This window comes from Akebia trifoliata, unplaced genomic scaffold, assembly GCF_017979445.1.
Source record: "Akebia trifoliata isolate Shusen 1 unplaced genomic scaffold, ASM1797944v1 Contig01329, whole genome shotgun sequence".
NCBI classification, from domain to species: Eukaryota; Viridiplantae; Streptophyta; class Magnoliopsida; order Ranunculales; family Lardizabalaceae; genus Akebia; species Akebia trifoliata.
This window is the reverse complement of record NW_028237671.1, coordinates 54,551-80,627: the sequence shown is the minus strand read 5'-3', so window position 1 is coordinate 80,627 and position 26,077 is coordinate 54,551. Positions and strand designations below refer to the sequence as shown.

Genomic DNA, 26,077 nt, shown 5'->3' with positions numbered 1-26,077 from the left:
CGGTGGTATAATTGATAAGAGTGTTGAGGAACACGTCAATATAATCGCCTCAGCCATGGAAAATCAATATTCCAATACTTAACCTTCGGTGTGGAATCTCGCCGTTCTTTATCTCACTTTGTGATCGGTCTAGTAAACAATGGTTTGATGACCATTTATCTTGCTCAAATGGGCCATTGACAACTATAGATTCTTAGTGATCACTAGCTAGCATATGAGAACTCATCTCGTCTAAACTTATTAAAAGGCAGTACATGTGAACCTCAAACTATCTCTATACTATACCAAAACTTACACACAAATGTTCACAAAGAAATAAGAGGATAAATTTCTAGATCTCACGAGCTATATTACTTTCTAAGGTATCCCATACTACCCAAGAGAATAGAACATCAAGTGTTGTCCTAGATTGACCCGTCACTTCCAAAAGTATAATAACATGTCACTCTTTCTAGGTTTTCTATGATCATTTTCAAGTAAAAAAATAATTATATTATATATATATATATATATATATATAATTTCTTTATATCGAAAATACAAACAAGATATGGTAGTGCCCTTCAATAGCATCCATCAGTTAAACAATCCATCTATTAATCATATGTCACGTGGTCATGGGAAGATGAAATATCCATATATCTATCTTTCATGTACTGCGTGACATAGTCACTGCATAAGTCTAGAGGCACTGTCTCATCAATCAATTAAAAAGATTAGTTATCTTTGTCCATCAATCCATCCATCGATAAAACATCTATCTTTCTATATGTATATTAAAGTATATATTTTCTAAAAAGTGTTAGTGATTCTAAAGTATCAATCAATTCCATATTATGGTCTTGGTTGAGTGAAAAAGACTCGAAAATATAATAAAATCATAAATAGTTAAAACTATAAAAATTATTGAAATTTTAGCTAAGTGTCGAAAATAGTGATTTTTCAAAGTTCTCTAAACATAAAAAGTGGATTTGTTTAGAATGAAATTCTTAAATAAATGTATTAATATCATGTAATTTTGTAGCTTAATTCAAAGTAATGTAAAAGATAACGAGAATTAAAAATCTGATAAAAATGTTGTACATTACATTTTGTTCTTAAACTCAAAAATTAGATTTTAATAAGTAAAGATTTAGATTTTTAAATCATTCCCATTATTTCCAAATAGGGGGTAATCCCTTAATTTCATTAAAAAAACTTAAAGTAAATGAAAAATTAAACATTTACTTACATGCTTTTAATGAAAATAGGATTATGAGAAGTGCACATACTGATGAAAAAAAAAACTATACTGAAAACAAGTTGAACTATGTATTTTAACATAAGGTTGGTCAACCGAGGTAGGTAGAGCGATCAAACCCGAGAGTTATTGGGGCGATAGGTCGGGCAATCAAATCCGAGAATTGTTAGGATGATAGGTTGGGCGATCGAGATCAATCGACCAAACCTTTCTTGGGTCGATCGAATATGAGAGGAGTGAATTCTATAGTCCTTCATGAGATGATGGGTGGGTCAACCGATCGTAACAATTTTTCCTCTTCTTCTCTAATTACACCCCAAACTCACCCCCAATCATTTTCAACTTTTTCTCAATTGTTCATGATAAAAAAAAAACTAATAGATTTATTCTTTTTCTAACTTTTAATACAAAATTTACATATTAAAAACAAGATCAATGATTGAAAATCATCTAATCAAGTATGATTTTTTTAAGAATGTTCCCTAGATTGAAACCCAAATCTAGTTCTTGGATGTAAAATGATTTTCTACTAAAATCTTAGCAACTAAAGGATAGAAAAAAAGAATTCCTACTTATTTAGCGTCTTCTACGATGCAATGACTTTGAAATGAACTCCCAATATCTCTCTTCATTCACTTTTATTTTTCCTCTCTAACAAAATCATGATCTGTTTAGATTCCGCGCGAAGTCTTTGATGAGAGGAAATATTTCTTTTTTTTCGTCGGGTGTTGAATTTCTCTCTACAATCCTCGAATCAAGGCTTCTTTCTCTAAGAAGGCTAGGGTTGGGGTTTGTCTTTGGAGAAAAGAATGAAAAATCTATAAGTTTCTAATAAGTTTGGTATTTATAGTGACTTAAGGACGTAAAGGCCATTTTTGAATTTAGTTCATTTTTTTCTTTTAAAAAAATCTATGTCCCGGGCTCTGATTTTCGTAAACTTATAATCTATTTTGGATAACTTTTCAATACGAATCTAATGGTGTGCTCGGATTTTCAAGAATCATTTTCTAAGAAAACATGTATTTCTAAGTACCTAAACTTAACCATTAATCAAAATCCATCAAAATGCGTAATGGATTTTTAAGACATTACAACCTCCTCCATTGAAAGGAAATTTCATCCTCGAAATTAAAATGTATCTCAATCTAAAAATAATTCTTAAAATTGCACACGCATCTCTGCTTCCTTTTCCCAAGTTGCTTTTTTGACATTGTGATGGCTCCAAAGCAGTTTCACTAATGGGATAACTCATGATCTAAACATCTTCTCCTTACGATCAAGAATCTGTATTCATCCCTCTTCATATGATATGTCTTCCTGTAAATTTAGAGATTGCAAGGCTATGATGTGGGACAGGTCTGGTTCATATTTCCTTAACATTGATACATAGAAGACATTATGAACCCTTTTCCAACTGATATGGTAAAACTAACTTGTATGCTACCGTGTCAATCCTTTCATTGATTTCAAATGGTCCCACATATCTTTAGCTTCAGTTTACCCTTTATGTGGAACCTATTGATTTCTCTTTTTGGAAATACCTCTTAAAAACACAAAATTACCCACAACAAACTCCAACGATTGTCAAGTGATGGTTTGCATAACTTTTCTGTCTACTTTGTGCAACTCGCAATCTCTCTCAAATATTTCCAATCCTCTCAGTGGTTTCTAAGACTACGTTAGGTCCCAAAATAATATTGTCCTCAACTTCTGTCCAATAATTTGGTGATCTACATGGTCTACCATACAATGCTACAAACGGTGTCATTCCTATGCTGGATTGATAACTATAATTATAAGTAAATTCAACTAATGTCAAATGATTCTTTCAATTACCTCTAAAATCTAGCAACAAGCCCTCAACATGTCCTCTATTACCTGAATAACCTGTTCTAACTGCCCATCCATCTGTGGGTAGAATGTTGAACTTATTTTCAACTTCATACCCAAGGCCACTTAAAAACTTCTTCAGAGTTGGGATGTGAAACCTGGATCCCTATTTGATACAATCGATACTGGGACTCCATGTAACTTTACTATCTTTGAAATATAAATTTTGTTCAATTAATCTATGGTGTAAGTCATCTTAATAAGTAGAAAGTGAGCAGATTTAGTAAGTATATCCATAATCACCCATATCGTATCGATCCCATTACTGGCCTTCGATAACCCACAAACAAAATTCATAGTCACATGTTCCTATTTCCACTCTAGAATATAAAGTGGCTACAACAATCCTGTCGGTCTCATATGCTCAGCTTTTACTTGTTTTTAGGTCATACATCGACTCACATACCGAACAATGTGTTTCTTTATTCCTAGCCATCAAAAAATTATTTTCATATCTTGGTACATCTTAGTACTACTTGGATGAATAGCAAAGTGCGACTTATGAGCTTCATTCATGATATCTGTCCTCAAAGAGTTGTTATGAGGAACTCAAAGTCTTTTCTTGAGCCTTAGGCTACCATCATCATCAACTCTTCAATCGTGATCATCAATATCCTCAACTTTCTCCTAATACATTTTCATTATTTATCCGTCTTTTGTGCTTCAATAATTCTTGCAATGATTCGAGGTTGTTCCCTCATCTAAGCTACATAAGTCTTCAATTCATCTACTTCTAATAGAACATTGAATACAAAATCAATCATGATTTTTGTCATTATCCACTCCTCTATACTTATGTGAGTAAACATCTCATTTTTCTTATGATTTAACGCATCTACCACCACATTAGTCTTGTAGATACCCCAATTTGAATAGTCCCCACTCAAAAGAACACAAAAATATTAGATTTTCCAATAAAATTCGTCAACGGGCCTAAAAAGTCCAATCACCTAAACATGACATTTTTATCCTTTGAGAGCTCCTAAAACCACTAAAGATCCAAGGGACCCACAATAAAGACTTGGCATACCCACCAGTTCCCTTACTTTTCACCGCTCTACTGTCGAAATCTAAAATATCCCAAGTTCGCTTAAAGCCCACAAACCCTCAACTCACCAAAAATCATTTCTCACCTTATCCAACTTAGCCTATACCTAATTCCATATTACCCAATCTTAAAACTCACCTACCCTCAAAAAGTCATTCTAAAATATACCATACCCAATCCCAAATAACCTAAAAGCTTCATAAAACCCAAGTCTAATATACCAAAAACCCAAACCAATTCAAATCCATATCCATAATCCACAAACCATTACCCACACACCATTATCTACAAACTTTGATAATCAAATGGACACATGTCCACACTACAACTCACCTCATAAAAAATCATTCTACCAAACCTAACCCATCACTTTTCTCTAACACAACCACCAACCCACATCACAACCCATACCCCCCATACTCTATGTCATAAACCTAATCCATCACTTTTTCTCTAACACAATCACCAACCACTACAACATTTTTGATCTACAGCAGCAGGATTTTTCCACCGCTAAAAGGTGATTTTTCTGCCGGTAAAAGCTATTGCGGCGATGAGCAGCGGAACCAAAGATCCGTCGTTGTTTCCTCCGTCGCTAAGTATAGCAGCGGATAATGTATTCCGCTATTGCAGGTAGTACCTTTAGCGGCGGATATTAAGATCCGCTGCAATAAGTCAATTTTTTAATAAATAGAATATAATACATATAGTGGCGGATATTAAGATCCGCAGCAATAGATCAATTTTTTAATAAATAGAATATAATACATATAGCGGCGGATATTAAGATCCACTGTAATAGGTCAATTTTTTTTTTTAAATATTATACATATAGCGGCGGATATTAAGATCCACTGCAATCGGTCAATTTTTTTAAAAAAAAATAGAACACATATAGCGGCGGATATTAAAATCCGCTGCTATACGTTTTTTTTTTTTAATTATTATATATCCTTCAAAAACAATATAAAAAGATGGAATTTGTATCCACTGCTGTAATTTTTTTCATATATATATATATATATATACATATACATTTAACCTGTGTCCTCCAACCTGTACAGATTGAAAACTTTAAAATAAATAATATAAGAGAGCTGTTATTGCCACACTAACTTTTATTAATCCCGCACTAATACATAAATAAATCACCAAAGAACTGCATATGTTTATAGTAAGAAAATGTTTCAAGACAAGAGTCTTAACAAAAGATGTAATTGACGAAATAAACAATGCAGTCCTAAAGACTTATATAAGGCACTTGTGAAACAGAATTTTAGTGAAGGTTGAGGACTCTAAAAATGTGTGAGAAAGGATTATATAAGGTCTGGCTACTTACATCATCATCAAATGTTGGGTATCTACCTGACTGGATGTGAAAACTCTCTACCTAAGATGGCATAAAAAGGCACAAATGGGCTAGTGGGTGTGTGTTCAAACTCACTTGCTTACACTAGAATGCATACCAAACTCAGCTGGTAAGGAGCTCTCGTAAGCATTTGCAACAGCTCCGGCTGTTCCAGACAGATCCCTCTTCATTTGTGAAATTGTTGATTCCATGTACTCTTTGTACTTTGAGATTGAATCAACCAAAGAAAGGAGCTCACATGCACACATCTGGGTTTCTTCATCCGTTTACTTGATCACATCTTGCAACTTTGCATCAGAGATCTGCACAGAAACTTTTGGATTAATCAGTAAACCCATTCTATCATTCCCAGTAATGCTACATTCAAAATAGTAAATCAGGAAAACAAAATTGAATATATCGATCCAAATAATGTAATTAAACATACTTAACAGTCATTAGAATCCCTTTAAAATTACATATTTTACCTGACCAAAACCTGCATTCATGAAAGCATTAACAAAGGTTGTTGCTAAGTTCTGCCTTGCTGAATCAACACTTGCACCAGCACTTGCTCGGCCATCAATCAAATGCCCCTAAGAAAACAAAATGTAAATAAATCATGCAAAAAATTAAGTTTAAAGCACAGACTGACACAAGCTTCAAAGGTTCATTGACTAGCAAAACAAGTACTTGGATGTGGAATGTAGATCTACCATCCCAAAAAAGGCACTCTACAAAACCAATATTATTAATTGCATCTTGCTCTTGGGGTTCATATATACAAATGAATGTGTTTCTGGTTATAAAAAAATTTTAATTTTGACATTTTCCACAAAATTATGGGAGATTTTCTCAAATTTTGGCAATTGGAAAGTCAATTAGCCAATTAGATTGGTCCTGTTACAAGATGTTATGTTAACTTGCGAGCCTAGCCGAATTTTTTCCACTCATCTAGGCCTGATGTTTCTCTATTCATATATTTGTCAAGGAATGTTTTCATCTCGATATGTGTCTATCTACATGCACATTGACCCACACATGCACACCCTCCCATGCACCCACACTCGCCAACACTAGGCCCTCTTCTGCACAGAAACATACTCAATCTCCTCCGTATCTTTTCTAGTAGAGATTCCAAAAAATGCTCCCATATAATCACAAATCCATTACTCCGAATCTAAAAGTGAAGGATGATATTAAGAATATAGTTAGTATTTAAAAAGTGTTTACAAACTTCTATAGTTTGGTACTTTAGTTACTAAAAAAGTTTATTAGTCTTTATTAGGAGAAATGTCCTACATTTAAACCAAATGAACAAAGTCAATAAGAACATGAAGAAAATCCAACCAACCCATGAAGATATCCTACATTTTGAAACAGTTATCTTTGACATTTGGGAAGTGTAATTGGGCAGCATACCTAATGTCTGATTCATCTGAATGCATGAAGGTCTTCTTTTGCTCCTTATCAATTTTGCAACAATGACTCTACAATTGCATGTAGATTTAGTGTGCGACGAAAAAAACCAACTAGAACTGAAAATTGAGAGATGTAATGGAGACGCTTTAGAATGTCAAAAGTTTATGGAAAGCTTAATCCAAAAGTTAGCAGGCAAGGTATTGAATCAACAAATAATGTTGAGAGAGCAAGAAAGGTAGATGCAATGGAAGGATATAAGGATTGAAGCACCAAAGACAATGCAGGGAGAGCATCTAAGAGGGATCACGAGGTGCTATTCTTATTGCCCAATTTGTGATGGTGAATATTCTAGTTCATGATCACCTTCTTTTTGCCATTTTACATAACTAGATAAGGTCTTGTAAATTTTATAATTTGCATGCACATGTTTTAGTTAACATGGTAGCATACTAAAGTTTCAGGAAACATGGTTTACTTTAGACATCGGTTTCGTAAAAACAATGTCTAAGATTTTATATTTTTTTTAGAAAAAGATACTATTTGTCTTCACCTACGTCTAAAATAGACTAGTTTTCAATAATTTTCTGTTTTTCTCCACCCACCCCACACTCACCCACCACCTTACTAGAATAGATCTTCCAATCTATTCATACTAAACAAATTAAATGAATGAAAAAAATCTAGCAATGGGGAATCAACCCCAAAAATTCAAAAATTTAGTATGTTAGCATATAAAAAATCATACCTTGCCTATTTATACTACCCATCTCTTGTGTTCACCCTATCAATGATCCTACCCAGAAAATTTTCTGTTTATATCCGCTACCAATGCTAGGGTCTTATGCTGTCAAGGAGCTTTCTCATCCTTATCTACAGCTCGTGGATCCGCTCCCCTGTCATAAACCAAGCCAATGTTCATTATACTACTACACGATGGCAAGACAAAAAATAGACCTCTTGGGTAACCAAAATCCAAACATTTGGAGGATTTTATCACAACTAACCTTTGCAAAAATAGCCCTCAATAACACAAAAAGGAAAAAAGAAAAATAAATAAAAAATTCTCGCAAAATCGCCAAATCTAACCTTTACTAGGGATTCTTCACTGTGGAACTGAGCCTTCTTTGTTATTTTGTGCACTTGTTGAAGATCCAAGAGTGACTAGATTGAAAAGTAGAAGGCAGTAAGCATAGGTAGGAAGATAGTGCACTGGATTTACATGGCACAAAGGACCCTAACACAGTATTCTTCTGTTTACACAAACTAAGTTAAAGATAGAAAATATCAATGAAGATGAACGAATTTAAGGAATAAGGCATAAGTCATAATCTTACAGCATAGTTGCTCATATCCAACTTTACTCCCAATAAATCACGAGTTACATGATGGGTCATGCTCTCCGCAGCAGCTAGTCTAACATTCAACATGAATATCTGAAAGAAAAGCAGACGAAATTCAAATTTAGAACAATGGGTGCCCGTCAAAAGGTGAAAGGTCATACCAAGGGGTGTGATCAACTTACGTCTTTCTGTCGACTTGCAGCTAATCCTTCAAGCTCTTCGATTTGAAGCCTCCCCGCAGTGAGCTCCTCATCCTTCTCAGAGTTTATTTGATGTGCTAAGCTCAATCCAATGCATTTAAAAGGGGAACCGATCTTCTAGACTTTGATGCATTTTTTTCTAGTTTAGTTGATGACGAGTTTGCAAGGTGGGAGGATGCAGGTTCGGGTTTCACTTGTTCAGCCATGGCTACCAATGCTTTGAACTGGTTTAGAACTGATCAGATTCAAAAAATTAAACAAGGAAAAAATGTATCTTGCAATCTTCATTTCGATAAAGCGGAGAGTGATAACCAACCTTTTGCTTGTACTCACGTGCCTGTGCTTCTGCATGCAAATTCAGCTCAGAAATATGTGATTTGCATTGAGAGATCTGTTGATAAACATAGTTAGTGGTGAAACTTATTTATTTGGCAACATATCTTCAATCTATTTTTGGCTACTTCACAAATGGTCTCATTGAGTTCATCTGATCTTAACGCAAGGTCATCTTCTAAGGGGTTTTCTAAGCATCATCGAAGAAAAACTATGCTGTGCCTATTATGAAACACTTCCCACATCACATTCATATAACAATGATGAAATGTTTCTTATAAATATTTGACATTAATGATAGTAATATTTTATATAACTTCCTTCTATCATACCTAGACAACTTCCCAATTAGTGCTTTCTTCTTGGTTGGTACATGCCTCCAGTTAGGATACATTAAGGAGAAAATTTGTGGCTTCCAGACCATGGCACCTAAGAATAATCCTGGCTTTCCGTCCATAGCACCAATAGGTTGCTCCCAATCATTCCTATAAACTTTTTTCTGTGGAGCTTGTGAATCATTGTTCCACGATGACTCAAGGCTTGTGTGTCCACTCACACGTTTACAATGGGTACCTGTAAAACAACCATGAATGTGACATGACGTAAAATCTATAAATTTAGTACCATGCATATGTACTATTTTAATGAGAAACATTTGGTTTCTAGTAGTATAAAATTTCCCCATGGATTTGTAAAATATTCCCACCACATTTAATAAATATAAACAAAATTATATATTTTATCCTACCTGGAGTAGAAGTGGATGCTTGCTCTGCATGGTTGGGAAATGTACTGGGTGGAGGGATGATTAGATCAGGTTTGGATCTACTAGTGCTTGCCTCCCTTTGTTGGCCGAGATCCAAATGACCACGACCTCCATAAGAAGTGCGAGACCTAAAGCATCTCGACACAATCCACATCCAAGGAAAAACCTATATGAAGCCTGGAAAAGGAAAAATTAGTTTTATAAAAATGAATATACAAGAACAACAAGGAAAAACAGAATTATGCTTAGCCATGTACAAACAAAAATAACAATGATTGATAAATAATAAGCGGGGGCGGAGCAAGGATTTTGCTCATGTGGGAGCAACCAAGAGTAGAAAAGAAATGATATATTATATATAGTTACTGGGTAATTAACCCCCGCAAATGTTTGCAACAATTTCCTATCTTGATTCTCTTACTTTTTTCATGTCTTATCCTTTAAATAGCAGTCTCTCAAACTGTGTAATCATGTTGTTGAGTGTTAATTGTAAAATAAAGTGTGAAAGCCAAATTATGTGAGATAATGGATAATTCAAACTGTGTGTAGTCAAGCTGTTGAGTGTTAATTATAAAATAAAGTGTGAAGGAAAAATTATGTAATACGATGGATAATTCCAAGCAAATAACGTCTGAACATATCTATAGATCCAAATGGAGAAAGAGAAAGCAAACACACAAATAAGTGAATACTTGGAATGTTTGACTCTGTCTAGGAAAGCTAACCAAGATATATCACCATCCCGCAATATCATGGACAAGCTAGAGCTTCTACTGGGAATAACAATTGCCAATGGAGATTCAGCATCAATTTTCAATCAATAACCAATCCATCTAAAAAGGTATCAACCTCTCCCTCGCCCCCACCAATTTCTGAACTTGGTTGAGAGGAGCCCACAGTCTAACACATTGTCTTGAAGCAACATTACAACAAACTGACTGTGCAAAGATGACAATGCTATTGGTTAAGATGACAATTCCATTTATTTGAGAGATAGAAGTAGCTAAAAGGTGAACCAAATCACCAACACATTTAAGAAATATAATGATATCATGAAACCAAATTAATGTGATTCTCAATAGCAGATAACTTAATGTCTTTGTTACATAGGTAGTGCAAAATAAAATTTGAATTTATTGGGAGACATGAATTGTAGCACTATCGTATGGAAACTATTCCTTAAATGATTATCTTTATATTATCATCTTGGTACCATTTGTGCTGAAATTTAGGTAGTATGTTTCGAGAAATTGACAAGATCATGTAAACTGCAAAACAAGAACATATCCAAGCAACCAAAGTATTTTGTATTATATCACCAACTTACATCAACATCTCTAGCTTTCACGTTCTTTGGTTTTACCAAATTAGAATTCTGAATCTCAACTGCAAACTACAACTTAAAGATGCAAATCAAATGAGGATTCCACATACTATGATTTAATTATAATACTAAACATTCAGAAAAATGAAAAGCCACGACATAAAATTCAGCCAATAAAATAATAAGGAATTAGCGTATGCTAAAAACATATATTTCTCTTTCCCTCTTCAAGAAAGTCGAGGGAACACCCATAGATCCTGCCTCATTCCTGTATTAATGTTGTGAGTTCAATACTTATCGAAAAAAACAAAAAAGTTGTAAGTTTAAGTATGCTATCTTTTTCTTTTTCTTTTTTCTTCTTAAGTATGCTATCTAGCTCTGCACAAAGACTTCATATATTTTTAGTGGAAGAAGTGCCTACTAGTTTATGGTTTAGATGCTGTCAGTTTTGGATCCTTGAAGACAGAATTGTTGAATTGCTGAATCTAACAATCTAAACCTACTCGTGTTCAAATTCATATCATGTTTTAAATATCATTTTCTTCTTACAACTTCTATTTTTATTTCTTCTATTTTTTTATAGGTGAAGATGTATTATATTAAGAGAACAAAAAAAGGGAAACACCTCTAGTTACAAAAGCATATAGCTACAAATGATGTACAAAAAAACTACAAAGTCTAGAGGGCCATGAAGGCACCTAAAAGAACATTTCCCACGTAAAATACCAACTCCTCACAAGGAAAACCTTTTTAGGAACCATATCTCGTTTTTCTAAACAAAAGTTCAAGATTTTTTACAAAAAGATACTATTAGGCTATGTTTGGTAACACGTAGATACCATATGTTATAGGAATGGGACACCCCTTTGGAGTACGAAATTACCTTAACTTTCTCCATGTAAAACTCTGGAGTTACGATTTTCCTTTGATGGGCCCATATTGCTCCGTTAGAAGTCAGAATGCCCTATCCAAACAAAGGACCACGCTCCTTCTGTAGAGTTGAAGTTTTTCCTAAATCCAAAGACGTGTAAAGAAGCTGATTCCTTCACCACATCAAGGGTGCTGACATACAATAGTTGTATGTTGTTGCTTCCTCCACCAATAGTTGACATGCAAACACAGCGGAAGAATCTGGTTATTATATTTACAGTAATCCGTTTCGTGGAGATGTTGTTGCTTCCTCCTATAAAATTTTGGAAAGAATTCCTTCAAGAAGTCATCCATGGAAGTCACTCCACCTGAATCAATGTGGAAATTTTTTAATTCTCTTTGAATTCTTAAGTGAATGTTGGAACATTATTAGATTGTAAAATTACTTATCTCAAAGTCTAACTTCAACCAATATATATATATATATCTATATATATATAAATGGAATTCTTGTGTGATTTGTGGAACAATATTAGATTGTATAGTATGAACCATTACTGATCTAAAATTCTGACTCACAGATTTTTTTTTTCTTCATAAAATTGGGGAAAAAAAACACAAAATTTGCAGAGCAAAATAAATGAATAAATGGAATCCTTATGTGATTATTGAAACATTATTAGATTTTAAAAGATGAACCTTGTTACTGACCTAAAACTCTAACTAATTGCACCAAAAAACAAAAAACATTAAATTTGAAAAATACATCAGATTTACACACAGAAGAATTATAAATCAAAGAGGGATTAAATGCTTACATCTTGATAGAACAGATGATTTACCTGATTTCAAATAGGATTTTGATGAAAATGGTGGATCAGAAGAAGATTAGAGTCTTTTTTAGGGCTCTTCGGTAGAGGATCCTCACTCGCTCCTTCTAAGTAGCTCCTCGCTGTGTAACGAGATCAAGATGGGAGAAATAAAATTGAAATACCTGATTTTAAATAGGATTTTGAAATCGAAGATGAGAGATTATTAGGGTTTTGTGAGGATAAAAAATGAGCTTCGTTAGGGTTTGAAATCAAAGATGGTGAGCGATTGGAGATGGGAGAAATCGATCTAAAACAAAAAACTTGGAGAAATCGAAGATGACAGAATTGAAGGTGAAAATTTCTCTCAAGCTTTAGGGCTCGTTCTATTTTGTTCTTTCCTGTTGGAATGTGAGATTAAAATGGTTTTCACTCGATCTTCCTCGTCTAAAATCAGTTTGGAGAAACGGCTTGTAATAGCGAAACGAGAGGGAAGAAAAATCGCGGGCTTCCTCTTCGTCAAATTTTTTTTAAGTATTTTTTTACCGACGACTTTTCTTATCCGCTGCACATAAAAATTGTTTTTTCCCCATTGCATACGTCCTATGGGGGCAGAAAAAGGATCCGCTGCAAATAAATTGGATAGAAAAATTTTTTTTCCCAATGCACACGTCCCATAGGGGCGGATAAAAGGTTCCGCTGCAAATAAATTGGATGGCAAAAAAAAATTTTCCCAATGCATATGTCCTATAGGGACGGATAAACGGATCCGCTGCAAAAAAAATTGGATGGAAATTTTTTTTTTTTCCAATGCATAGGTCCTATAGGGGCTGATAAAAGGATCCGCTGCAAAAATATATGTACAATTTTTTTTCTAGTCCCTATAGCGGCAGATAAATTAATCCGCTGTTATATTCAATCTCACTAAAATAAAATATTTTATATTTAAAAAAAATTCATTCTGTAGCGGCGGAAATAATAATCCGCTGTTATATTCAATTTAAAATAAATTGATGAAGAACAACTCATTAACATAACTTTTTATACTAAAAAAATAAAAAATAAAAATTGATTTTTTAGTGGCGGATAAATTAATCCGCTGTTATATTCAATTTTCACTAAATATTTAAAAAATTCATTTTATAGTGGCGGATACGTTAATCCGCCGCTATATTCAATTTAAAATAAGTTGATAAAGAGCAACACGTTAACTGAACTTTTTCTGTGTAAAAAAAAAATTAATTTTTTACTGGCGGATTTTCCAATCCACTGCTATATTCAATTAAAAAAAATTTATAAACAAAACTCACTAAACCAAAATTTTTATATAAAAGAAAATTGGGTTTTGTAGCGGCAGATAAACTGTTTCGCTGCTATAGGAATTGAATATACAGGATAGGCGTTTTGCGGGGGTATCTATTGCGGCGGATAGAATTATCCGCTGCAATATATAAATATATAAAGGCGGATAAAATGATCCGCTGTTATAAAACGCTGCAGTAGGTCAAAAATGTTGTAGTGAACCTACATCACAATCTACACCTCCCTTCATTATTCATCCTCAACCTATTCTCATAAGTCATCCTCACACCCCTTCCCTCCAATCAACTCACCTAAACACTCCATCTCCACACTTTTTTTGACACATGGCATCATCTCCTTAATCTTCCAAAAACCTAAATACCTAACTCCTTACACAACCCATTATTCTAATCAAACACCTCACCTCGTCATCCCAACTAACACTCAACCCCATTCTTTCAACCAAACCCTCCATTACTTCACCTCACCAAACACTTTACTCAAATGGATTGGATAGGATCCAAACCATTTGAATAAAAAAAATTCTCCATTTGCCTCCCTTGTACAAATACCCTCCTCTTTACCTAAAATTTCACACCTATCACCCTCAAATCCCATGTCATTCTGAACACTTCTACCTTTTCACCTCATCATATTCTCAAAAATAATCCCTAACACCTATAAATACCCCCCCACCCACCACCTTCCAAAATGGGGTACCAAGTCTAAGTCTAAAAAATGAAAAAAAATTAAAAAAGAATTCTCTTAACTTTTTTCTATTTTTCTCACTTCATCAACTCTAAAAAAATCTACTCTCACAATTCTACAAAAAATCTAAGAAGAAGAGAAGAATAAAAAGGAAGGCTCAAGCCTCAAGGTGGGTTTAAGCATAGGCATTACATACCCCCTCTCTCTATATACCATCTCTATATCTTTTTTCTACTTTATCCCCTCATCTCTTTAATTTCCTTTTTGAAATACATAGGATGTTATGCTCCTCCTCCCCTATCTTTAGTAGATCAGACTTCGATTTAATTGAAAGTATAGGGGTTGTAACCACTTTAAAAAATAAAACAGTTTTAATCCTTAAAATCATTTTGAGGCAATCGATATATGATCCTTCTCAATTCATGATAATGGACCCACAACCATAATCAATATTTTTTAAAAACACATGTAGTTATCAAGGCTAAGTATTTATTAGGATTATCTCCTTCAGTGGGATGATCCTGTAATCAAGCCAAAAGTAAATCCCTACTTAGCGTACAAGTTATCGACAGGTGGCATTTTATTTTATTTTACATTTTCAATCAAAATGACCAAGTTATGTTAAGGTTACCACCACTTGGTGGGGAGAAAATGGTGCCTAACACCTTCCCTTTTCTTCAATCGAGCTGCTTACCCCAATCTCAAGTTGATTGGTATCTTATCCATCGAGAGCCACTAAATGTCAAAAATGACATTTTTTTCTAAAAATGCACATCGGGTGACCATTTACACCATTTTACAAATATGAATGGTGAGGACTCCAAATCTTAGTAGAAGTGGTATTGAAAATTCAATAATTGTGCATCTACAAGTCTTATCGACATGGTAATGTAATGTGAAGTCATTGTCCTTCAAGTATTTCATCCATCGCCTTTGTCTCATGTTCAACTCTTTCTGTGAAAATAAATATTTGAAGCTCTTGTGATCTGAATACACTTCAAATGTCTTCCCACGCATGTAATGTCTTCAAAACTTGAGTGCATGGATTATAGTTGCCAACTCTAAATCATGAGTCAAATAATTCTTCTCATGGATCTTCAATTGTCTTCACGCATAAGCAATCACCCAACCATCTTGCATTAGTGCACAACCAAATCCTGTGTGAGAGGCATCTGCATAGATAGTATACTTCTCTCCTAACATATGTACTATCAAAACTAGTGTCATGGTTAATCGAGTCTTTAACTTTTGGAATGTTGCTTCACAACTATCTGTCTATTCGAACTTGACCACTTTCTAGGTTAACTCGTTAATGACGAAGTTATTTTGAAAAATCCTTCTACAAATATCCAATAGCATCTCGCAAATGCAAGAAAACTTCTAATCTCAATAATTGTATTCAATCTTTGCTAGTTAATAATCATTTCAATCTTTGATGGGTCCACAGATATCTCATCCTTAAAAATCACATGTCCTAAGAATTTTACCTCATCTAACCAAACTCACACTTAGAGGATTTCACATAAAGTTTCTCTTTGCGCAATATATGAAGTACGATATTTAGATGGTCCTCGTGCTCTTCTTCTTTTCTTGAGTAAATCAGAATACCATCAACGAAAATAATGATGAAATAATTCAAGTGATCTTAAAATACCCACTATATACGGTCCATAAATGTTGTATGTGTATTAGTTAGACTAAATGACATTACTAGGTACTCGAAGTGCCCTAACCATGTCCTGAATGCTATCTTAGATATATTATCTTCCTTGATCCTCAACTAATGGTATCAAAATCTTAGATCGAGTTTTTGAGAAGTATTTAGCACCTCTCAGTTAGTCAAACAAATCATCGATCCTAGGAAGGGGATACTTAATTTTTATAATTACCTAGTTCAATTTGTGATTCAATGCATAACCTCATTGACCCATCTTTCTTCTTCATGAATAAAACTAGAAAACCCCAAGGCGAATTACTCGGACATATAAAATCCAGTATCGTCAATTCTTCCAATTGAATCTTCAACTCTTTTATTTTTGCTAGAGTGATCCGATAGCGTGGAATCGATATAGGTCTAGTTCCTAAAATCGGTTCAATTGAGCACTTGTATTCCTTAATTGGGGGTAATCCAGGTAATTCTTCAAGAAATACATCCAGAAACCCACATACCATTTGAATTGCTTCTACCTTTAGTGGTTCGCCCTTTTCTTCGCTAAAGTTAGTCATCATGCCATATATACTGCCTAAATTTGCTTTACTTTTTGGGGGTTCTATCGTTTGGACTACCCGAATCCAAAATCCTTTGAACTTGAATTTTGGTTGCCTTGGTGTACTAAATCTAAATGTCTTTGCATAATAATCTCAACTGCATGGTATGCTACTAACCAGTTCATGCATAAGATAATGTAGAAATCTCGGAGGTCTAAGACTATCAAGTCTAGTTCAAATGAACTATTTCCTATCTTGAGGAAAAGTTGAACGTTAGGGGTATTTTGATCATTTTGACAATTTTTTGTAAATTTCTTTATCTTCACTTATTTTAGTCTTATTAGACTCAAAATCTCATTCTAAGAATAACGACAGTACTTTTTATGTATTTTGGAGATATAGGACCTACGAGGGGTATTTTTGTCATTTTATCTAAATTTTGATGAGAAATTTTGTTTGATCCCAATGTGACTAGTTTTAAATTTAATTTCTCATTTTTCTAGTATCCTAAATCTCTAGGTACTCGAAACGTGTAGCGACCCTCAACATGAGTACTCACTAAGTCGAGTATAAATGTGCGACGATCCTAAGCAGGCATAATTTATATGCTAATCCTTCTAAAAGAAAGAGAATGAAATAGAAAATTTTGAGGAGTATGAGGATTGGGAAGGAATTGGATAAAAGGTCTTTTCATAGGCTTCCGCCTCTTTGTATATATTCCGTGCTCATCATTAGGGATCCACAACAATCGAGTGATGGGTTATCAGATCAGGCGGATGCAAAATGGGGTGTCTACAGGTTTACCTCTAGAGTTGGCTGAATTATGAGTTGACTCACGTCATTTTGTGATCCCTTCATTAGAATCGATTAACTCCTCCACTAAATCAAACTTCTCCAAATTCGTGTGACTTGGCTCTTCCAATGTACCAAAAAGATTTCTTAGTTGAAGAGGTTCCACAAATAATACCACTTCATTTCTATGAATTTTTATTCCATCTTCCAAAACCAGTGTTTTAAAAATCGGGACCAGACCGATGATCCAAACAAGTTCAGACAGATTTTATAAATATTTCGGGTTGGTTCTACTAGTATCGTTGTTTAGATAAAATCGTCAATTTTTTCCTAATTACATGTTTGACCAAGAAGACAGTCGATTCTCCTAGAACCGGTTCACAAATTTGAAAGTTCGAAACTTATAATTAGAAATACATGGTTTAGAATTTTTAGGGTTTTAAATTGAAATATTAAAATTAAGTAACTAAATATAAATTTGTATCTTTTAAACTTGTAAAACATGTAGAAACTACTGAAGACGAAGGGTTTATTAAATAACTAAAATATTATTTTTATTTTTAAACTTGTAGAACAAGACTGAAGTCTCGGAACTCAAAACGTCTAAAGAAGGGTTTGTGACTGTGTAAGTTTGCCCTTCATTTCCAACTTTCTAGGAAAACAACTTCCTTCTTTTTGAATTGTTTATTCACTCATTGTGTTGTTGATTTTATTATTTCAATAATGAGTTCTTCTAACCTTACTATGTTTGTAACGATTTCACCCTTACTATGGGTCATTGGGCTCTCCTATTGGTATCCAAAAACATAACCTAATGCTCCAGGGTTGTAAAGGACAAAATTCTACGAATTTTGTATCCAAAGACTCCAATTTCAATAAATCATTCAGACCACTAAAACAAGTTGGTTGAATTGGGAAACCCAGTTATATACCTGCTAAATTGCCACCACTAATCTCATACATATCGGGGAAAAAAATAAGTGTTCTAACATGTTTGGAATCCTAATGAATGGTTGAGATGAGATGAGTAGAGATGCTCTTTAATGACTTAAACAATTATTTCGAAAAAAAATATAAGAAAAGTTATTTTTCACAGTTAATTTAAATTTTGGAGTTATGTGGTAGTTCGGTTACTACTCATTTTCAAAACATTAGATCTGGTTCAAAAGAAATTATTACTATTATTTTTTGGATCTGAGTTTTTCAATGAAACTTAGAGGGCTTTGGTGTTGGATTTCAAATGTGGTAATTCATTTGAGCAAAACGACCCTTAGTAAGGCTCAAAATCTTACTATCTTACTAAGGAAATGCTTTTACTTTAAAAATGGCATTAATTTCATTTTGTTTTACTGTCCTTCTTGTGGTTTTATTCATTGTGTAACTAATGATTTCTTCATAATGCTCTTCATTTATTCAAGTTTCTTTATATGTTAATAATTGTTCAAGATTCTAAGTGCAGTGTTTATTAATTCTTTTTTATCTATGATTGAGATTCTAATTTGGATTAGTGTTACGTATTTTAAATTGTTAGAATGTCAAATTCAAGTGAAGCTCCCACTTCTATCAATCTTAGTTTCACTCGAACTAAGATAGATATTACTTAGGATATCAATCACAGTTGGATGTTCCAACTGCAAAGGGAAGGATTATACTGAAAAACAATTATAGTGGAAAGACATATTGTGGAGGCAGGATACATCAAATGAAAGAACATCTTGCTCGAAAGAAGGGGGATGCTAAAGCTTATCGAAGAGTTCCTGCAAAGGTGCAATATCAAATTAGTTGTAGTCTAAGGGATGTTGCAAAAGATAAAAATAAAAATAAAAAATTTGATGAGTCAGGAAAGGGATTGTCAATTTTTTTGTTCCACTGACAAGTTCAGGTGCACAACCGTGAATTAAGAGTGCATTGACAACCAAAGATAAAATTTTGGAGGCAGATTTGGCTATTCGAAAGTGGATGTATGATGTATGCATTCCAGTACTGGAGTCTCTGCCTCCATATTGGACAGAATTTGCTGCAATAAAGGACCATCTGTCAATTTGCATGTTCAATCCTGAAATTTAGTTTTGTTTCTAAATCAGGTTTGATTTTAATTTTATTAATTAAAAATAAAAAAGATTTGATTCTACTTTCAAAGTTTTTTGCTTTTACCGGGTGTGATGTTCCTTGAATATTTGACTAGAAGTTCATAACTATTTTTACATGGCCTATGAACCATGTAAGTGTTTATCTAAAGGTAGAAGTAGATATAAATCATTAATGGGTTTTAAAAATTATTGTAGGGCTAAGTGCCCCCATTGCCTTCGAGATTTATTTTGTTTATTGGTTAGAAAGGGGATTATGGAAAGCATAATAGTTTATGGCACACCTACTAATCGATTGTGCAATGAGGGAGATTTTAACAAAGAAAACAAATGATCCTAGAAAAGAATAGTTTTGGCGTAGAGTGTGATTATTGAATAAAATCCTTAAGGCAGGACGTACTTTTTTATTATTACATGTGTGGTGAAATAGATAAGTTGATATAGATGATAATGGTAACAAAAGTCAGACCGACATAGACTTAACACAACTCAGCCACAAATAATGGTGGCCTTGAGCCAATTTGATTTAGGGGGATTTGATCCTTGTTGTGCAACCAGAAGAGTTGTGGCAAAAACATGGATAAAATTTGATCACCTTTGAAGCCAAGATTTCATTGACGGAAATCTCAGAAAACCTTCTTCAGGGTGCTAATCTAAATGATCTTGAATGTTCATAAAAGAGCTAAATAAAATTTTAAAGATACATCTCATTCATCATCAACAACGACAGAGCGAGATAATTGTTGTAGATATTGAAATGAGCTTTTAAGAACCTTTTCTGATTTGTCAACAACAACATATTTGTGTAAAAAAGTTTGCATGTTAGAAGGTCTAGTATAATTTAAAGACCTTGATCTTTTTTCAAGGCCTGAGGCTAATTTTGACCTTTGATCATCAGGTCAATAAATGAGGAAGCATTTGGGAGCACTATTAAGATCAAAATTCATAAGCGGTTCAGACCTGTTTTGGGATGTCAGGGGTTGGGAAGTGCTTACATTCATGGGTTGGGTGCCTAAATTTTCTTTTTAACTCTTCATTTAAAAAAATAAAAAAATAAAAATCAAATTTTCCTCCCTTTCTATGGAAATTCTCACCTCTACATGTCTATCTCAGACACAAACTTGCAACCTTAGCTCTTTTTATAATGGTTGTTCATGTCATTTATACACACAATCTAATTCACTTCTGTTGGAAGCATTGTTGTCTCAAATAAGTACTGATTGTAGCATCCCTTTAGAAGTATATTTGAATTTGAATTGCACAATTGTAAAGTGAGAGATGTCCCAATCACAATAGTCATCTTGTTTTCCCCTTTGACCTATTAGCCTCCAACCCCACTGTCATTGTCACCATCATCGGTCCCTTCCCTCCTCGTCCTCTCTCCTTCTCTCTCTCTCTCTCTCTCTCTCTCTCTCTCTCTCTCTGATTTTTTCCCTTGTATTTTTCCAATGCAATCAAACAACAAAATTTGATTTTTTCCACTCTATCCATTTTCCCATGAATTTATAAGTCTATAGATTTCCATGCAATCAAACAGACTCTTCGAAATCATCCTAAAACCGATCCTTTCTATTAATTAGGAACCCTTTTTAGAATCTAAACTCACCAAAGTAGAAACCTAGAAGCCCGTTTAGAAAATCTGCATGTAGGAAATCTATAAATTTGGATGAATTTTTAAGGAGTGTTTAGTGCAAGGATTATGGAAGGGGTTTTCTTGAATCACCATTGGCTCTAATCTTCCTATCTTCGTTTGGAAACATCTTTCCTTGAAAGGAATCAAAAATTTATCTAATGTTCCCTGGGTGTGGTATTTGCAACTTCACTCTTGTTTAGTTTTTTACTTTAATTTTTTATTACTCGACCTTTTGGTGTGTGTGGCAAGGGATTTATCATATAAGCACCTCTTGTTTCATGAAAAGGGATTTATGTTAGATCCCATCACTGGTTCTTGTCATTCTGTTCTAATTTATTGTGATTGTCAATTTGGGTCCAACATAAGCAGTGTACATAACTCCAACAATTAGGCCTGGCTGGGTGAAGGCTGTAAGCTTTGTTTCATGGACTCTTCTGAAAGGGCAAAGTACCCATGTTGGACACATGTAACATTCAAAATTTAATGGACTACTACTTATGCTACAATAATGGATTTTCAACTCCTTACGAGAGATTGACTAGTATATATTATGAGTTCTACTATTTCCAATTAACATTTTATTTGTAGAAACTATAAAATTAAAAATAAATACTGTCTCGTCAACAAGTATGCAATGCATATCATAAGCACATAATCCATTATGATTCTTATTAAGAAAAAATTACAATTACTTAGTTATAGGTGATTTTAATATAATGTCGAATTCACAAATCCTACTTTTGGTGGAAGAATAGGTTCCAAAGCATTACACATTGAAAATGTTCTTTCATATGAGTAGAGCTTTTGAAGAGTTCAAAGAAATTTTTTTCGAAGATTTGTGTTTACCAACAACATATATACCTTAATTAGGAATCTAGGCATCATAAACGAATCCCAAATGGCCTTGGACAATGAGTGAAGGCGTGATGGATTTAGTCTTTGCTAGCTTTGCACATGAAAGTGTCTTATTAAACAAATTCATGTTTTGAATCACCCAAGAGGTTGTGGGTTCAGGCATGACACCTTTAATTTGAATATTTGAGACTTATTTTTTCCCTCGTTTTTAAAATGCATAATTTTTAAAAAAACATAATGATTCTTCGCTTCAACTTCATGATGTTTAGTTTTAAGGTAACTACTAGGTTGGGGAATTAGTAGTGATTATAAGTTGAGAGTTGTCTTTGGCAAGTACGTCTCACTATTTTGGAAGATTGCTTGCCCTTGCACGGGAGAAGTTCAAAGCAATAAGTAATTCATATTCCTCCAATCAATTTTGTCAAAACCCATATATTACATTATTGTTAGTTTGTTACATTTTCTCTCACCACCTCAAGCCATGTTCTTTGTCTTGGTTTATCATCTACGTGGGTTATATATACATGTAAAAATTGCATTGTTATGTGTGTATATATATACATCTTGGTCAAGGCATTAATCCTTGTATCTTTCTTGACGGATTTGGTGGTCAATCCATTCATATCCATCTTGGTCGAGGCATTAATCCATGTATGTTTCTTGACGGATTTGGTGGTCAATCCATTCATATCCATCTTCGTTGAGGCATTAATCCATGCATGTTTCTTGACGGATTTGGTCCAATTTTCACTGTCAGAACATTTCAGTTCTAATTTGATGATCCTTAAAACCATTCAGAAATTTCTTATATAGCTTAAATCCCTCGAATTTTTTAGTATTATGGTCTTGTGGTTTTATTATGTTTCATTTAATGTTAGGCAAGTGTTAGTATGGTTAACAAATCCGTAGATTGATTACCTTTCCACTAACCATTCATATCACCCAACTAGCATATATCACTAGTGTAACTAAACAAGAAAACAGAAATATGGTCAGGACATCTAGACTTGTAAACTATTGTTGTTGTAAAACAGGTAAAGAATCCATCTGAAATCAGAAATATACATATGGTTGGGGTAGGCTAGGACATACATTTGATATGCAAACAGTTATGATGCGAGTCCCCAAGACATCATAATTAATGGCGGACGTGTGGCGATTTCTTGTTGGGTGGCAGATGGATAGGCTCTCATTAATAGCATTAAACTTGAAGTCCAACCGTTCGAACTTCCAAGGCGACGCTCTAAATAATTTCCTCCATAATACGTGCATCCAACTACTTTGTTATGCGGCACATTTATGCACCGTACACACGTGACGCTTCGACTTTGGTCGGTTTCGCACATGTGCTCATACATCTCGTCTCGTTTCTAAAGCTAATCAATGCGTCGTCTTACTCATTATTGTCTCATTTCTCGAGTGCATCTAGGCCTTCCATTCATTGTGCATCTTGAGGCTTTTGGGGCTTATAAATACCCTTTCCTTCTCATATTTCATTTTTTTTACCTTTCACTTTCTACTCTTCTTCATCAGCTCTCTGTCTTCTTGCCTTCATGCTCTCACTAGCTCGGCACCAGCGAGTCTTCTTCAACAAAGCTCCACATCCAATGTTTTCCTTCGATCATGAGGTTAGAGAATAAGACCCTATCCCTCTCATCAAATTTTTTATAATTTTCTTCCTCTTCTTCTTCCATGGCTAGGGGGAAGACTTATTCCCCCACATGCCCTCCACTGGCTGAGATTAGCGGTACTTATCTTATCCCTGATGACGTGGCCGCGTCTTTCACGGATGAGCCCTCGTTTTCTCAAAGCTTCCCCCAAGGTACCATGGTGGTATATTGGGAGCAGTTTAAGGCTGGCCTCAGAGTTCCTCTAAGTAGGCTAACTTAGGAAGTCTTAAACTTTTTTCGGAGGACTCCATGCCAAATGAGCGATAATTTTTACTACTTAATCTATGCCATAGAGCAAATGAATGCTCGACTGGAAAAAGGTCTTCAGCTTGAGCTCCTCGACATAAAGGCTCAATTTGCTCTAAAGAGATGTCCTAAAAAACAAGGGTATTTCTACTTAACTAAGAGGAGAGGGAAGCCATCCTTGTTTGAGGTTCTTGACTCGAACAAGGAGTGATTTTTGTTCCCGATAAAATTGACTGGTTGGTGGAAGAGCGCAACTAGGGACGAGCTTCCCCCTTTCACATTTGACTCATTCAACGGATTCAGTGAGTTTTCACCGTTCAACTTTTACAATTTTTCATTCAGTTTCTAAGGTTTGACTTTTCCCTCTTCATGATTGTAGGTCCGAGCAAAGACAAGGGCATCGGCGACTCGATGGTCATTAGACACCTACTCTCCAAGTTGGAGTTGTATCATCAAATCATCGAGTTTCTCCTGCCCGTTGATTCTTGCATAGAAGGTGATCAAATGAGACGACCGAGCTCTCCTCACCAACCTACAGAATATGTCCCTCCGATTTAACTGATCGGCACTAGCCATTGACTTTGACGCCTCCAATGATGAGGTGGTAGAAGTACCTCCTTCCCACCTCGAAGTGGATAATGAAGAAGACAAGTAGCCTCTCTTGAAATGGTTGAGGAGGGGTAGCGACTCCCGGCCTTCTAATACTAGGCCCGTCGTGCACCTTAAAATCCCTACTTCTACTACTATTGTTCTGCCTCTGGCCCCTACAGATCCTTCCCAAGCCTCGACTTCCACCAATGGGTTTGGGCATAGGGAAAACAACCCCCTGACCATCCCATGGTGTTTCCCCATCCATGGCTGACTAATCACTGACCATGATTCCGCACTAACCCAACTCCTGAGTTGCACAAGCAATGTTTGAATCGTCATATCTTTTGAGAGACATTGTGATTACTAATAAACATTTCGCAGACAACCTGGCTTGGTTCTTCAATGATGTTTTTCGAGTTTTGACTACAGTGAGCTTCTTAATTTCCCTTGACTTCTTTTTAGTGTTTATTTGCCAAGTTTTAACCTTTGTTCTCTTTTCAAGTTTAGCACGGCGTAGCGAAGCTAGGTCAATCAAGGGACACGATGTTTATCGATCATGACAATGCTAAGGTGATTGTGAAAAAGTTTCAAATTGAAAGGGATGTCGTTGCGTCAAGTTCTCTGAAGATCCAGGGTGATATGGATGCTATGAAGACTGAGTTAGAATAAGCGAGGAAGGATCTCGCCTTGGCAGAGGGAGAGATTGCCTTGGTCAAGAGAGAGTTGGAGGCCAAGGAAACGGAGAAAGAAAAACACTCGAAGACTAGCTTGCCCTTCTCCAGGCCCAACTTGATGACTCAGAGTCTGCATGGGAGAAGGCTTAGATAAAGAAAACTGAAAATATGAATAATATAATTGAAACTTACAAAGAAGAATTTGGTAAGATTGAAAGACTTAAAGAGAAAGAGTATAAGGTTTCTTTCCAAGGACATAGCCCACCAATGTATTCTTCCTCTTTCAAAATCCCATTTTTAATGATTTTTATAGAGTTGGAATCTTTTACATTGGAAAATCTAGAAGCTCTCTCGATCTAACGTCCATTCCTCCATTGAATAAAGTTTTTCAAAAGATACTCGTACCACCTAAAGGTTCTAACATGAAAATAAAAAAATAGGGAAAGAGAAAAACAAACTTAAGATTAGTTCTCTAAAGAAAGAGTAATGGCTAATCCTCCAAACCTCCCTATAAGAATAAAAAATCAAGCGGCTTAGGAGAGGTAGTCACCCAAGGGAAAGGGCTCGACCTAAAAAACTATAGAAAATCCAGAGCCACCATTTTTTATCCCAAATCTTTGGGGTTCACTACAACAAAAATGGAAATTAGGAACAGATTGTAACCGTTCCTAAGATTGTCTGAAATGGTTAAATGACCGTCTCTTATCAAGGCATCGTTAAT

At 34.7% G+C, this 26,077-nt stretch overlaps 1 protein-coding gene across 11 annotated transcripts; it reads right to left on the bottom strand.

Annotated features, from left to right (window-relative positions):
- Nucleotides 1–5,358: 5,358 nt before the first annotated feature.
- Nucleotides 5,359–13,183, bottom strand: LOC147380530 (kinesin-like protein KIN-12C). Of its 11 annotated transcripts, XR_015175267.1 has the most exons (13): nt 12,624–13,149; nt 11,795–12,149; nt 10,915–10,980; nt 9,570–9,764; nt 9,154–9,394; nt 8,805–8,879; nt 8,471–8,723; nt 8,283–8,381; nt 8,035–8,198; nt 7,694–7,841; nt 6,949–7,016; nt 6,015–6,122; nt 5,365–5,849 (listed from the first exon to the last, which is right to left on the bottom strand). XR_015175267.1 is itself a non-coding variant. In XM_086431587.1 (11 exons), the coding sequence occupies exons 8-11, from the start codon at nt 8,373–8,375 to the stop codon at nt 5,814–5,816; spliced, it is 312 nt and encodes a 103-aa protein (XP_086287713.1). In that variant the 5' UTR covers nt 8,376–8,381; nt 8,471–8,723; nt 8,805–8,879; nt 9,154–9,394; nt 9,570–9,764; nt 10,915–10,980; nt 11,795–12,149; nt 12,624–13,183; the 3' UTR covers nt 5,359–5,813. The 11 variants fall into 11 exon arrangements, 1 of the variants encoding a protein (XP_086287713.1); XR_015175268.1 differs by lacking the exon at nt 6,949–7,016 and having other exon boundaries at nt 8,035–8,211; XR_015175269.1 differs by lacking the exon at nt 6,949–7,016 and having other exon boundaries at nt 8,035–8,109.
- Between the last annotated feature and the right edge of the window lie 12,894 nt (nt 13,184–26,077).

Bases quoted from the DNA above. Each gene is read 5' to 3' on its own strand.
- LOC147380530 (XM_086431587.1), bottom strand. From the start codon at position 8,375: ATGTTGAATGTTAGACTAGCTGCTGCGGAGAGCATGACCCATCATGTA. The intron at 8,110-8,282 runs GTAAGATTATGA...TTTTCAATCTAG, and splicing joins TGGATATGAGCAACTATGCT to TCACTCTTGGATCTTCAACA. The intron at 6,123-8,034 runs GTTAGATTTGGC...TTGTTTTCTTAG, and splicing joins GTGAAGAATCCCTAGTAAAG to GGGCATTTGATTGATGGCCG.